General features: G+C 40.1%; 1 protein-coding gene across 1 annotated transcript; it reads right to left on the minus strand.

Moving 5' to 3' along the window:
- Positions 1 to 984: 984 nt before the first annotated feature.
- Positions 985 to 16,355, minus strand: kiaa1328 (KIAA1328 ortholog). The gene is given in 12 exon segments (XM_018746829.2): positions 985 to 1,557; positions 3,416 to 3,530; positions 4,002 to 4,147; positions 5,119 to 5,199; positions 5,383 to 5,984; positions 7,882 to 8,006; positions 10,471 to 10,586; positions 10,761 to 10,861; positions 12,922 to 13,181; positions 15,672 to 15,707; positions 16,134 to 16,291; positions 16,339 to 16,355. Coding segments are annotated over 12 exon segments (1,992 nt in total). The 3' UTR covers positions 985 to 1,322.
- Positions 16,356 to 16,365: the final 10 nt, after the last annotated feature.

Raw genomic sequence — 16,365 nt, forward strand, 5'->3', positions numbered from 1 at the left:
ATAGGGTCATGGGCGCCCAAGGCTCATTGATGCACGTAGGGAGTGAAGGCTAGCCTGTCTGGTCCGATCCCACAGAAGAGCTACTGTAGCACAAATTGCTAAAAACCTTAATGCTGGCCATGGTAGAAAGGTGTCAGAATACACAGTGCATTGCAACTTGATGCGTATAGGGCTCCGTAGCCGCAAACTGGTCAGAGTGCCCATGCTGGCCCGTCCAACGCCAAAAGTGCCTACGTTGTGGACGTGAGTGTCAGAACTGTACCATGGAGCAATGGAAGAAGGTGGCCTGGTCTCATGAATCATGTTTTCTTTTAGATCATGTGGACAGTTGGGTGTGTGTGTGCGTCTTTTACCTGGGGATGAGACGGCAATAGGATGCACCATGGGAAGAAGGCAAGCTGGAAAAGGCAGCGTGATGCTCTGGACAACGTTCTGCCGGGAAACCTTGGGTTCAGGCATTCATGTGGATGTTACTTTGACACATACTACCTACTTAAAAATTGTTGCAGACCAAGTACACCCCTTCATAGCAACAGTATTCAACAGTATTTTGCAGTGGCCCTGCCACACTGCAAAAATTGTTCAGGAATGGATTGAGGAACATGACAAAGGGTTCAAGGTGTTGACTTGGCCTCCAAATTCCCCAGATCTCAGTCCGATCGAGCACCTGGGGGATGTGCTGGAAAAACAAGTCTGATCCACGGAGGCCCCGCCTCCCAACTTACAGGACTTAAAGGATCTGCTGCTAACGTCTTGGTGCCAGATACCTCAGGACACCTTCAGAGGTCTTGTGGAGTCCATGCCTCGACAGGTCAAGGCTGTTTTGGCAGCATGAGTGGGACCTACACAATGTTAGGCAGGTGGTTTTAATGTTTTGGCTGATCAGTGTAGGTTTCTATGATTTAAATATATGGAAAAGAGGAAAGAGCAAAAATATTCATTGTTACTTGATAATTTTTATTATTAAAAACCAGTTTAGGACCATATACATTGACACAAACAGGAATGAAATAACACTTATGTGATTATGTTTTGACCACTTGAAGGCAACTACAAAATAGTAGAATCTGTTAAACTTAGCATCTTCAGTGTCTTCGGCACCCAGTTTTTTCATGAAAATGAAAATACTAAAGTTTAGATTCCTTAACTTTGAAGCCACTGCTTTTCCTAAATAAGCACCATTTTCTCCATCATATGTCTAAAACTTAAGCAAATCAGCATAATGTTTAAGTCATTTTTGACCTGTGCTTGTGAAGCTCAGTACTTTAGCATCTGGGTTCCATTCTGCCAACTCCACAAGAGAAAAGAGGAGTGATCATCTCTCAACAAATGAAGAAGATTTCTTCTAGAATCTGCCTCTCTTCAGAGTCTTGAATTGTGCACGATGGAGGTTGAAAAGACACCTGAGGAATGAACTGAGTTTGGAGGGGATCTCTGTGGACATCATGAACACTGTGGAACTGCTGCATAGGATGCTGCAGCATGAAGCATCTGCTTTGGTTCCATCCAGGGGCTGGACTTAGGACCTCCAGCAGATCAGTTACAGAGGAGTCCAGGCTGCAAATTTTTGTGGAAAAAAATATTTAATACCCTGGTAATAAATACAAAAAAGCAACAGCAGTATACATGGGTGAAACACTGAAGTTGCTAATGGGTCAGTAACATTTAAGGAGACTGGCAGGTGTTATCTTTGTAGAGTAGGTATTTTTCCATAGTAATTTTTTAAATTTATAATAAACTCCCACTACATTAACTGCAGCTGCATATAATTCATAAATGGAGTTTGCCATAGAAATAATGCTATTTTAAATTTGAGAGAAAAAAAACTGCATGCCAAGTAGGGTTTTTACTTGAGGGACATGTCTATGAATACTGTTCAGTTCTAGTACTGCGGATTTGCCAGCATATTGGGGAACAGGATTAAAAAAGATACACATACCCGACAAACTGAAAACACAAACCACAGCATTAGAATTTAACAATTTGAAGTACATTGAATAGTATTAAAATGAAACTGAGCACATTAGTCAAGCATCTGAACAGCATATTACCACTAAGTTACTATTTTTACACAATTTTTCTAAAAATAGCATTAAATGATAAATCTCAGCCCAAGGCTTATAACCATTTCTCAGGCAGCGCAGAACTCTACAGTAAGATGTATAAGAGAATTAAACTGATCAGCGCACTTGAGCTTCTCTGCTGTGGGTTTCAACAAGTTAGAATCAGTCTCAGTCTGCGGGTTTTTTCATGTTCAAGTGGGTTTCCTCCAACAGTCCAAAGACATGCTTTGGGTGAATTGGTGAGACAACACGACCTACAGTATGTTTAATATCCGGCCTCACACCCTGTGGACAGGCTTGTGACCACTACACATCCCAGTATTTTTAATAATGGATTCAGTATGTTGTCTTTTATTGTTTCCACCCAGGCCACAGACGTGTGCTGCAAGTGAACGGGTGACTCAATCACCTATAGTGTGTGAATGTTTCAGCGAAGGAATGTATGACTGCACTGCAATGATCTGGCATTACCAATAAGACCAAGCAAGCCGTATCTGAGTTTTTACTGAACCTAAGTGGCGATTAATCAAATCTACATTAGAAATTATTTATTAATTGCAGTTTCGCTGGTACTTCTGGTCCAGTTGTGTTTGTCAGCTGAGTATAAATGCAGTGTCATATCCATGTAATGTTAATAGATTTTAAACCAATTCTCTTTGTGACATTATAGGTGTCCAACTTTCATACTGAGAAGCTGGATTTTAAAATAAAATAAATCCTACTAGAAACTTAATACCTGAATGAATTTAATACACTAATATTCATTGAAGAAAACTACAAAAATCTGATGTAGCACAGTAAACTAGAAAAAACATAACTACAGAAAATTTGATGTCAGAGAGAACACCTTTACTCTTAAACTAACAACAAGGAATGGGAAATAAATTTCCTTCGTTTCCTTCTGATTTCAAGTTGTCAGTGAGTACCCAACAGCTTTGATGTAAAACACTGACAGTGTATCAGTAAAAAAATATCACTGGAAAGATTTACTTAACCAAAGATCTTATACTTTGAGGAGTCCAGAATAAGTTAAAGCTATGTTCTAAAAATTCTTAAAATGTGTAGCTGTATACACAAATACATAATTACATCCAGCCTGTGTTAGCTAAAAAAAGACTTACAACTTGTCAACTGAAATGTTTGCTTCAGGCATAGGAAGGAATCCAGCAATTACTCTGCTCAACAAAATTACCACAATCTAATCTGAGGTCAAACTGGGTTCAAAAAAAACAAAATGCTGAGGGAGAACCACACCAGCATCATTATTGTGTCTGGAGCTCCAATTAGTACCTTAACATCAGTGGAGAAGAAAAAAAAAACAAGACTACTTCTATGAACTAATGTGTACTTACTGGGCAGGGGAGGTCCTGGGCTCATGGGGCAGAATTTGGACAACTTCAGGCCTGTGCTTGGTTTGGGATCCCAGAGGACAAGTGCCAGCATCTTGACTGGAGGAGGGAATCCCATCTGAAGATCCAATAATTCACATTTAATTTTGTTACATTAAACTTCAGAACAACAGAAATACAGTCTTCAGGGCAGTGTTTCAGAGGAGAACTTTTCTGAACTTTGGCTGGGTTCCCAAACAGTGCTATTTTTACTCCAGTGCTTATTATAGGTAACCATCATGTTCCCTAGAGACAACATCAATATTTACATTAGCAAATGTCTTACTGTGCTTACTGATTTATGCTCATAGAAGAGACTCTCAACATGCATACATAATTTTAGAATAACTATGTTCTAATTTTAATTAAACAAATGACCTTTACTATGTCACTTGCCCCTCTGTTTTATCTCTATTATGAATTTGCTCATGTAGCATGTGCACTTGCACTCATCTTGAGGGTGTCAAATGATCCATGCAAACCTAGTGCTGGATGTAATACAAACACCTGTAACAACATAGCACACACTTTTTTTGAAAAATAAACTTACCACTTAAAAACACAGACTTGTTAGAAGCACATGATGCACTAGCGTCATTATTTTGCAGCTTTTCGGTGATTGGCTGCACTGTGCTGCCAGTAACATCTTCCAGTTCAGCAGGCAGTGCTCTGACATTCATCTGACTGCTCGAAGTGCTGCAAAAACACACAAAGCAAAGTCTGTTGTTAAATTATCACATACAAGATCATATGCAAAACCCAATCCCAGTATTTGTTCACTTTTTCCTGTTATATACACACACTACACCAAAGCAGCATAAAATATTTTCACAACATTCACTGCTACGATTAAGTACTGACATAATAGAATAAAAACTCTACCACCATCTTGCCAATCCCAAATGTAAATATCACAAAATTTTAATATACATTTCATTAGCATCAAAATTTCTTCAAACATTTTGGAATCAAAGTGATCTTTCTGGCAGGTTAAGTCTTCAAGTATGCCCATTACAGTGCTTGGCACCCCACAAAGAAGCACTGACACTGTAAAGAGCGGTTTTAAGACCAAGCAAACCAACCAGGCTGAATAAGCATCATGCTAATTCTCTGCTCTCATCCCCATCTAATAGTTCAAAATAAAAACAAGCAGGCAGCGCACAGATTGGCGAGCTCTGAATTACCCAAAAGCTCTCTGTGAAGACAGCATTTCTGGAGGCAAAAAATTCATTTTAAACATTGAATTGCTAACAATTAGGGCAGAAGAGAGTGTTAATCAACTACATGACAACAACTATAATAACCTGTCAGACCAAGAGTCCTCTTCACTGAGCTTAGAAATCAGCCTATACAGCTTGTCGGCTTAAAGCGTGCAAAGACAGCAGCAGGAGTTAAAACAGGAACAGATCAAACAACCCATCCAACACGCTAGATATTCAGCCAGTGGGAAACCCTCTAAAAAATCTTTCACAAGCTTTACTCACAATTTTAAACATGAAGACCCTTGGTTAGGCCTTCTCCGCAATCAAAATGGTTTTAGAAAAGGCAACTGGCTTTTACTGCTTCACTGAACTAACAAGCAGTGTAAGGAAACTGTTGAATCTGAAGACAAGGTGACAGCATGATTTATAAACTGGCTCGAATTATGTGACGGTATAAAGCCTTACTTTTGTTTTGTGTCCCTGGCCTCTTGGTTTTGGAGTTTAAGGCCAGAGTGTTCCAACTCTGCCATTTCTACTCCTTGGAACCTGGTACACAAATAGAATGTTGCAACAAAATACTATGTAAGCACGCCATTAAAATGTTCAATACCCAATCAGATTAATTAAAATTTGTAGCCTCTATAAACAACAGACAGCATTAGAGGCAGCTCAAAGTACCACAATCTTGATGCTGAAGGATATTCTGATTCAGCAGACCAGCACTCAGACCTGCTCTGTTTGAGATGAGAATGATGCGGCTGCCGGTTCTGTCGAAGAAGATGTTCCTTCTGCTGCATCACGTGAGTCTGTAGCCGTGCCCGTTCCACCTCAAGCTCCATTTTCTGCAACATAAGTCGGTACCTTTTCTCTTTCCAGTCCTCCAAGGCAAGTGATGGTGCTGCAGCCACAACCTTGCCTTTAACAGACTCCTCACGTACACTGCGGCATTTTTCGTCTTCTGCCCATGATGAACAACAATTTTTTAACCCTGTGGTTGTGTCATCTTTGGAGTTCTCAACATAATGGGAGTGATGAGAGTTGCATGGCTCCAAGGCTCCCAAGCAACTGGGAACCCTGTTGACAAAGCACCCCTTGACAGAGGATCCTGATTGGAATTTGGCCCCCTCTTCCAGAGGGCCATTCTTCTGAATCTGTCCCTCAGACTGTCCAGTGCTCTGCTTACTACACGAGGACAGATGACTAGGATCGGTAGTCCAGGACTGCTTGCTTGGAAAGCTTGAACATGCTCCTTCATATGGGTTGAGGCCCAGATAAGAGCCATCTGAATCTTGCGCCCATGGCCTTGCACAACCATCTTCACTGTTGGTGACCTGCAGAATCAGTTAAATTTAAAACAGTGACACCAAGGAGAATCTCCATGAATAACAACACTCATCTCAATCTTGCACATGTTTTAAAATAAGAAATATACCCATTCCTCACATGTTCACCTGTTCTGTAATGTTATCTTTGATAATTAATCTTAGGTGGCACATTTTTTTTTAAGACACCAGAACAAATGGCATTTTTACAAATATAAGCAACAATGCCAACATATTTTAAAGTTCTTGTAAGAAAAATTTCCAAGGCTGGGTCATGGGGCTCTAGGGTCTACCCAACAAGCACAGCATGTGAGACAAAGATGAACCCTACTAAGGCAAATTTTGATATCAGTAAGCAAACTCATTTGTGATATAAGAATGAAAGATCACAACATCACTGCCATATACCTCTCTGCAAAGCATGTAGAGCAGTAGCAAGCAGTATACTGGTTAGAGCTGTTGCCTTGCACTTAAAGCAAAGAGGTTTAAATTCCAACTCTCGTCTTAATACCCTTGAGTAAGGTACTAACCATAAACTGCTCCAGCAGAAATTACTCTGCTATATAAATGGGTAAATACAGATGCTCCTTGACTAACAATGGGGTTATGTTCCAAAAAACCCACCCTAAGTGGAAAAATCTTAAGTCGAAAAAGAATAGTCTCTTGAGTTGTCTCCAGAGTAACTTCTTTCCTCTTTTTCTTCCGATCATAAGCAGGAGACACACATGGGTGTTTAGCAGACACGATGGGATGCAAAAACACAAAAAAATGCTTTCAACACAGTATGTTGCTGTTCAACACTTAGACGGTTGTTTACGTTTGTTCAAGTGGTCGCTACAGAGACTGTGAGCGTGGTTAAGTGGATGCTGCGGCTCAGTGCCATCGGGGAGAGAGTATCGTATTGCGCATACCACAGGAACAGATCGAAATAAAAATACAGATTCTAACTGAATGTCTATTGCCATCGTACCACCGTAATGCTGAAAAATCGTAAGTCGAACCATTGTAAGTAGAGGAGCATCTGTACTTTCAAGTGGGATGATCACCCCTATGCATCACTTTGGGGAAACACAAAAGCTGTGAATCACCCATGCACAGTGAAATAAAGAACAATGAATCTAGAAATCCTAAGTCGGTGTCCTTATCCCATGAACCAATATATTTGTCATAAACGCTCAACAGATCACTTATGGATAGTGGTTTCTTCTGCATTTGAAGAAAGAAAAAAAAAAAAAAGAGGCTGCGTTCAGCTTCTTCGACAACTAATGTTTAAGTTATGTGAGGTAGGAAGGAGTCTAAGAGCAATAGGTCATACTTGGCAATTAATGTGCAAATTTCAGTCATAAGCTTAATCACTCATTGATTTTTCTTTTTTTTTTTAAATGTTACATCCATCCCAGGGTCACCATTTCCCCCAATCTAATTGTTACTTGAAAAATTAACTAGATAACGTGTTACATTTGTCATCTAAGCACATCTTAAAATAAGACTGGGTGACAATGCTCTCTGAATATTGTGAGATGTTATAACTATGAAATTATAGGAGATGGGTAACCAAATTGTTAATTTTATTAATGTTATCTTTACTAATGCTGTTCATTTTAAATCTATATTATTTTTGGGTAACATTACCAATTTTCTGAATCATTTGCAGTGTGGCAAAAAAAAAAAAAAAATTTTAAAAACCAGAAAGAAATTTGTATCTTACAAAAAATAACTTTACATGATGTCATGCAAAATGTACCTAATAACTTTAAATGAATTTTGACTGAATAACCGAGAGCTACAAACAAAAATTAAGACTTCTAGCCCCAAGTATGTGAAGAAGCTACTGAATTAGATAAGCAGACTAATATGGAAACTAAAGGACATAAACACAGTAGAGTCTACAGAGATAAAGGTTTACCTTTTGTTTAGAACCAGAGTGCTGGAGCTGGGCAATGGACTCGTTCAACTTTTCCTGCTGCTGCGTGAGGTACTGCTGGTACAGCCCAAGAAGTTCCTGGCACTCACGATACTGCTGCTGTAGGTCTACAAAATGGTGTTAAGGCCACACATATGTATCTGTATAATCTTTGCAATATGTGCAACTAAGCTGAGGAAAAAGGAGGACTAAAATAATTCTGCACTGCACCGTTTGAAAGGAAAGATAAGGCTTCTGGTTTGAGGCTCAGAGAGCCTGTTCTCAGCCAAAATGTCAGATGAAATTGGGTGAGGATCAATATGGAAGGTGGAACCAGCTGTTGGGGCTTAAAGAACCACTTATGATACAGTGGAACTGGACATCTAGAAAAGCTATTAAGAGAGAACCAATATAATGATACTGTAACCTATTACCTTCCCCTGGAATTCTTAGTCACAAAAGTGACAGAGGAGATTCCCCTGAAAACTCAGCCCATGTCAGCTTGGTGTTGATCATTTCCTTGGTAAGCACTGTCCCCAACAGGTTAAATGAGAACAAGACACTATAACAAGCAATTTAGCAATCAAAGTAGGTCCCTGAAATATGAACATTCAGTAACAAAGTTCACTATAAAGCTTTTTTAAGAAGTACTGAGTATATATGTTTTCATAAAGAGCTTGCGAACTAATTGAAATCATGCGCCAATAGTAACTGAAAACAGGAAGGGTTGCTTTTTTTAATTTGAAAAGAGGGAAGAAGTTACAGTTGATCCTATGGCTTCTACATCTGTCAGTTTAGAGCAGTCAGTAAAGTACTGCCTCTCTGTCATCTTCTATCTCTATGAAATTCCTCTAGCTTAGAGGGGGTGGGTAGTTGCCTGTGATTTCTGGTAACATAAAACATTTTAAAAAAATGTCATAATTATGACTATTACACTTGTATAGAGTATTGGTGAATTTCATGTGAGGTGTGGGTTTAAAAGAAACTGATTCAGGGGCTGAAAAAGCCACCAGTACCCTGTTCTGGTTCTTTACTGTGCTTTCTTATGCATACTCCATCATAAAGATCTCTCCTGGGGACTTAGAATACCTAGGTGAGTGCAGAAACTGCTCACCCCACAGAGCTTTCTGGGTTGCTGATATTTACATGTATTTATGTAGCAGACACTTTTATCCAGAGGGATACAGTAAACAAAAAGGTATTTCACTGAGTGATACCAATACAGACACCCAGTGCACAGTTTGTCCAATATCACTTTTGCTGGTGCACGTTACACAAGCAGATGCATATAGAACTGATGAGCCCCTCACCCCCTCCATGTTACATTTACCTTACAAACTTTGTGTATACATGCATGTAGGGCTGTCAGTGGAACTGGTTTCCCTGTATTTATTAATGATGTGACTGCTGACAAAAGCAACAGGACAAATTTTGAAGTGTATTTTCTTCTTAGATTCAGCCAAATGCTTCAAAACTCAATAGATGGCGCTCTGAGCAACTGCAAAGCATGGTGGCAGCAGCATTACGGTTTTGGGCTGCTTTTCAGGCCTGGGCAGCTTCCCATCCGAGTTAACTATGAATTCCACATTGTACCAGAGAGTACTTGAGAACATGACACCAACTGTCCAAAGCTGAACCATAACTGGAACTTGAAGCAAGAGCATGACCCAAAACATTCTACAGAAGAATGACTGAAAAATAATAAATGGGGACACCTGGAAGTATAGTGGTTAGAGCTGCTGTCTGAACAAAAAGGTGGCAGTTTTAATACCCACCTACAGCTGTAGTACCCTTGAACAAGGTAATTATCCTTAAATTGATTCAGTAAAATTACCACAGCTATATAAATGAGTAAAATAAGTCATCTATTGTAAATTGCAACCATAACACTAAGTCACATTGGAAAAAAGCATTAGCTAAATTAATAAGCAGTCCAAAGATATGCTGTTCAGGTTCACCCATAGTGTATGAGTAAGAGTGTGTGTGTGTGTGTTCCACTGCTGCATGGATGAGTGATCCCCTGTAAGTAGTGTATATAGCAGCACAAGTCACCTTGGTGAATAATGTATGTGGGCTGATAACACTACATAGAGTTCATTGGAAGTCGCTCTGGAAAAAAGTGTCTGCTAAATAAAGAAATGTAAACATATGTAAAAAAGAAATGGAGAGATATGGAATAGCCAAATCAAAGTCCACATCTTCACCCCATCAAAATGCTGTGAAGGGACTTGAATCAGGCAATACATAAGAAAGTCAAACATCATAAGGAGGAGTGGGCAAAAATTTGACTCAACGAGGAGACTGCCACTTATAAGAAATACCTATGAGAAGTGGTTTCTGTTAAAGGTGGCAACCTGAGCCATTGAAGGCTAAGGTGTACTTTTCCCCCCCACAGCAGGCTACTGAATTTGACATTTTGTTAAATAAAAGACGTTCTTTGTGATCATTTAAGTCTGCTAACCCAACTTTGACAATGATAGAATACCACAACATTCAGCATTGTACTTTCACATTGTTCAGTGGCACAGCAGATAAACTAAATGAGGGAAAAAGTACTCAATATTTAAGAGGACTTCAGACATTAAAGGATACTTTCTCGTTCCTGAACGATAAGCCGATTCTGCTCCTCCAACTGCTGGATCTTCCTCTCAAAAGACTCTTGCTCATCCCGAAGCCTCTGCGATGTCTCATCCTTCTCCTCGTTCACCCTCAAGGGTGAGACATCAAGCGTGTCAACACGAACACTAAAATTTCTGAACTCCATCAATCACCACTGAAAGCATGCCAACCACGCAACATCCAAAAAACAGAACGTGAGAAAATGTTACTGTATTAAATCTTATTCGTCTCACTGGTTTCCTTCTCACAGCTCAAGCTCTTACCTAGCCAACTCTTGAATGAGGTTTGCAATGCGGCGCTTATCTTCCGGGCAGAGGTCCTTCAGAGATGCATGGCTCTTGACTTGGGCTCCCTCAAGTACTGGCTGCATCAAAAAATCAGGGACCCATAATTTAAAACAGCAATGCAACCAGATATTCTACTACTGGTCATACTGTATATTCAATAAAACATTTACAGTGGCAAGGGAAAAAGTATGTGAACCCCTTGAATACTGCATTCATGTATAAATTTGTCTAAAAATCTGGTTTGATGCTTAAAGTTACAGTAAATCTGTTTTAACTAATAGAGTTATTGTATTGTGTAAATATTGAAGATATTCAAATATTCACAGCATAGGTTGGAAAAAGTATGTGAAACCCTAGGTTAATGATTTCAACAAAAGCTAATCAGAGCCGGAAATCGGCAAACCTGGTGTCCAGTTATTGAAATGAGATTGGAAGTGTGGTTTAGAGCTACTTGACTTAAAGCACTCAAACATTTCGAGTTCGCTACTCACAAAAAGCATCTGTTAAAGTGAACCATGCCTTGCAAAAAAAGCTCTCAGAAGACCTGCTATGAAGAATTGTTGCATTGCATAAAGATGGGAAGGGTTACAAAATTCTCAAAGAGCTTAGATATTCATCTGTCTACTGTTAGACACGTTGTCTATAAATGGAGACAATTTAGTACTGTGGCTACTGTCCCTAGGAAGTGGCCATCCAGCCAAGATGACTCAGAGGGCACATCGCACAATTTTCAATGAGGTAAAACAGAACCCTAGAGTGAAAGCTAAAGACTTGAATAAATCATTGAAACTGATTAACATCTCTTTTCATCAGTGTACTCTACAGAAAAAATTGAACAGGAATGGCACCCATGGCAGGACACCACGAAGAAAGCTGCTGCCTTCCAAGAAAACATTACTGCATGCCTGACGTTTGCCAAAGACTGCCTTGACAGTCCACAGTGCTACTGGGAAAATGTTTTGTGGCCTGATGAAACTAAGGCTGAGTTTTTTTTGGTAAGAAGATGCATCACTATGTATGGCATAAAAAGGGCACCACATACCAACATGAAAACATCATCCCAGTGGTTAAGTACAGTAGAGGGAGCATCATGATTTGGGGCTGCTTTGAGCCTGGACCACTTGGCATCATTGAGGGAATTCATTTTTACCAAGTTTATCAACATATCCTACAGGATAATATCAGGGTGGCTGTGTGCCAGCTGAGGCTGAGTAGAAGTTGGGTGATGCAGCAGGACAATGATCCCACTACAGAATGGCTTCTCCAAAAGGTGGAATTTTCTTTTTTTTTTTTTTTTTTGTAAGTGGCCTAGGCAGAGTCCAGACCTTAACCCCATAGAGATGCTGTGGAATGATCTCAAGAGAGCTGTTCACACCAGACATCCTAAGAATATGGCTGAGCTGAAGCAGTTCTGTAAAGACTGGTCCAAAATTCCTCCTAAATGGTGTGCAGGTCTAATCCGCAGCTACCAGAAATGCTTGGTTGAGGTTATTGCTGTTGAAGGAGGATAAACTAGCTACTAAATCCAAGTGTTCACTTACCTTTTCCCACAGCACTGTGAATGTTAGGAAGAGTTCCTCAGCCTAACGTCAGGGGAACACTGTGTTCCACTGATGTAGGAATGAATGACCCATTGTAAAGTTGTGTAGCCAGCCTACACCAAGGTGTAAGTCACCCTAGTGAATAAGGTGTGTGGGCTGATAACACAGAGTTCATTGGAAGTCATTTCAAAGAAAAGAATCTAAAATTATAATTTTTAACAGGATGTGTTCAGTGAAGCCATGAAAGAATTGTGTGTTAACTTAAGCACATTGTGTTTGTCTATACATGTGATTTTGAAGACGACATGAAACTTTATGACCAATTAATGCGGGAAAACTAATTCCAAAAGGTTCACACACTTTTTCTTACCACTGTACCTGAAGAGATTGTCAGTACCAATTAAAACAAAGACAACCATCCTGTGAATACAAAGACAGGGTAGGGAAACCAACAAAACAAAGTACTGAAAATTATTGAAATCATAAGAGGTAAAGATACTCTGTGCCATACCTCACTCACATTAAGAAGTATTTACAGCACTGTATGCAATGTGGTGTTCACCCCCAAAAAGTGAATGTGTGAATGACAGACCCACCTGCTCAACGGTAAAGAAAGCCATGTGGTCGGCAAGAGACCCAACCGTAGTGGTAGTAGAAGCAGGTGGACAAGGGCTCATGTTCAGAGAAGCCTTGGAATGGTGGGTAGGGCACTTAGCAAGCTTCTTCTTTGCCCCACCCTCAGGCCTAGCTGCAGCTTTTGCACCCCCCTTGCCACCATACCCCCCTTCTCCAGTCTCACCACTACATCTTGACACATTTCTCATAACCATGTTCAAGTTCTCTTCTTTGCTCAAACCTGTGATTACATACAAAAAAGGAAACAAAAAAACATGACTGACATTTTACAACAGTTTAAAAGATTAATCTGAACAACGTAAACGTAAACCTTTCTTCATATAGCATATACATGAGCCCTCGCACAATGGGATCTTATTCTACAAAAAACTGTTACCATGGAATACAAAAACAAACACTGAGCCTACAACTTAAGATGACAACTGGGACTAAAAACCTGTTTTTTCCATTTTAAAACAGAAAATAATGCAATCCCAGGCCATCCAAAAACCCCAAACCAATTTTCCTCTGAACCAACTCTGTGCTGCTGAATGGCAATAGCAGAAATCAAGTGCAGAAGTCAGTTATTTAGCAGTTTATAAGGAACTCCCTGTACCCCTTCACAGTGTTGTTCCCTCAGCAAAAGCTACCTTCTTCCATAAGAAACTCGTCTGCAGTCAGCAATCCATACACTTTTTCAACCCTCCTCCTCTTTCACAGCTGATATTTTTGCCTCACTCTTCAGACAGAGTCAAGTCTATCATGGACAAGTTCAGTCTACCTACCCCAATCATGTTGGATTTCCCAGTAAAACTTGGTTCACCAAATTTCAGCCCCTACCATAATGTGAAATCTGCAACTTCTTGCTCTCATACAGATCCATAAAGTGCTTTCTTGATCACTGAACCTCTCCAGGCTATTTCGCTGCAACTTACTTTTCTCCCCCATCATTTAATCTTCACTGTCTTCAAGTTGCTTCCCATCAGCCTTCAAAATTGACCTCACCTGACCTTAGCTTTTGAAGAAGCCCCCCTCTGGACCCAAACTCAGTCTAGAATTACAAGCCAACCTTTCTGCTCCTTTTTCTGTCAACAACTAACACGCAGCCACCAACCATCTGTATTCCTTACCCAGAAAGATCTCCTTCACACCTATCAGTCTATTAAAACTGGCCATTCCATCAATACTGTCCTCCTTGCAATATCAGATGTTCTACTCTTGGCTAAAGCAAATTTCCTTTCCTTGATCCTCATTCTCCTCAAGGCATCTGCAGTATCTGACACTGTCCACCATTGGACTCTACTATCCTCTCTTGGACAGCCTGGTTTCAAATGATGGCACTGAAATGGTTCAAGTCCTACCAGTCAGGTAGATCTTACCAGGCAGTCTGGCAGGGCTCCCTCTCCTCTCAACAGCCTCTCTACACTAGTGTTTAACAGGACTCAGTACTGGGCCCCCTGTCATTCTCCATCCACATCTCTTCCCTTCACTCTAGCATTGCCTCTCACAGATTATGAAACAACTATGCCTAACCCAACGATACCCAACTCTTCTCCCATTTCCCCCCGAAGCTACAAACATATCCTCTAGTACCACTGCTTGCCTTTCAGGTACGTCTGCTTGGATGTCTGATTGCCATCTACAACTGTTTCTGCAAATCAGAGATCTTTCACTTCCCAGCTGGCCTGTTCTCCTGTTGGAAACTCTCAAACTGGAGAATTTGCTCATTTCACCTGCTTCATCGGATAAAAGACGGAGTAATAACTGACAAAGCTGCTTCTATCAACATATTGATATCACAACCCAGTCCTCCAGATACCACACAATATCCACATAATCTGGCTTTATGTTCAAAAAATAATATTATTATTATTATTATTATTATTATTATTATTATTAATAAAAACACCTCTTGCAGTTTCTAGTCCAGGCCATGGTCACATCCCACTTAAACTGCAACTCTCCTCTCTGGTCTTCCAGCCTCTGCAATCAAACCACTACAGCTGAAGCAGAATACTGCTGCAGGAGTTGGTTGACCTGGAAAACATCCACGTTCCTTCCTCATCCCCCTTTACTGGTTTCCTGTAGCCCCATGAATCAATTTTTAGACTCTAGTTACAGCCTAGAAGGCCATCAACAGATCTGTCCTCCCACTTTATCTCTCATCCCCCTTCAACCAGTGTGCCATGTACCTTGTCTCACACTCTATGACAGCAACATAGACTCCAGACCACTGCAACCCAGCACTGGACAAGCAATTATTGATAATGAATAAATGAATACATTAAAGAAAAAAATAAGTGAAAAATAATATTTGTGTAGGGAAAAAATATAAAATATGCTGGTGTTACTATCATGAGTAAAAATACATTTTGGATTTATACCACATTTGTTTCTTCTGCGGACCAATTATATTCTTTCCATAAGAAATAATATTATGTTGGTCCCCTGAGAAGAGGAATTTGAGAAACAGAGGGATTTCATGAATGAATTACCCCATGAGGTGAGGGTGTATATATTCACATACATAAATCAAGAGCCAAACATGACAACATTTCACAGGACTGATCTCACAGCACTATGTAAGAAGTTCCAGAAGGTGTCCAGCTGTTATTTTCCTATAAGAAATAATCAAGGGTTCAACAAGGGAATGTGCCTCAGCAGGGAATTTCAAACGAAGAATTAAGCACGTTCTGCTAAGAATGTGAGGGTGTACTATGGTAAATCTTACCAGACACAAGCACCAAGGGCTGATGATCGCTGGATTCTGCACACTGTTAAGGAAAAACACTGTGTAGCTGTGCAAAACTTGCCAGCAGTAGTAGTAGTAAACCAGGTACTACTACTGTTACGTAATTATACCTGATCTGATGGTTTACTAGAGACGTGAAAAAAGAAGTTCATTAGGCCTTAAAAACACTATAAAAGCTCGCATTTAACTAAAGAAAAGTAAATACACAAGAAGTTTATTTTCAAGAACCAAGTACTGAAACAGAAGACGTACAGACACAGCAGGTGGGATGAGAAGTTTACGTCAGCCACTCGTTCTGGCTAGTTCTATAGCAAAAAATGCTTTGTCCTCCTAAGTCACTCTATTTGTCATTCACATAAAATATGCAGACGCGGTGCTACTAATTAATTATGATCATTTTTACTGAAGTTGCTCTTGTTGTTTATCTCTGGAAAAGGATACTATCGTGAACCCAGGAAATGCCTGCGGCGCAGCCTCCGCTCACGACCACATCCGCCATATTGAAACAACCGCCACTGCTACGGAGCCAAGCGCCGAACCGAATTTATAGTCCCGCCTCTCTCGCGTAATCTCATTTGTTCTCCGTATTACGCGATTTGCTACAAACCAATGAGCTTGTTCGTTGCCATGGACATCCGGGTAATGCCGTGCCGGACAAGTCATTGTATCCTAT

Source organism: Scleropages formosus, chromosome 5, assembly GCF_900964775.1.
Source record: "Scleropages formosus chromosome 5, fSclFor1.1, whole genome shotgun sequence".
In the NCBI taxonomy this organism is placed as follows: Eukaryota; Metazoa; Chordata; class Actinopteri; order Osteoglossiformes; family Osteoglossidae; genus Scleropages; species Scleropages formosus.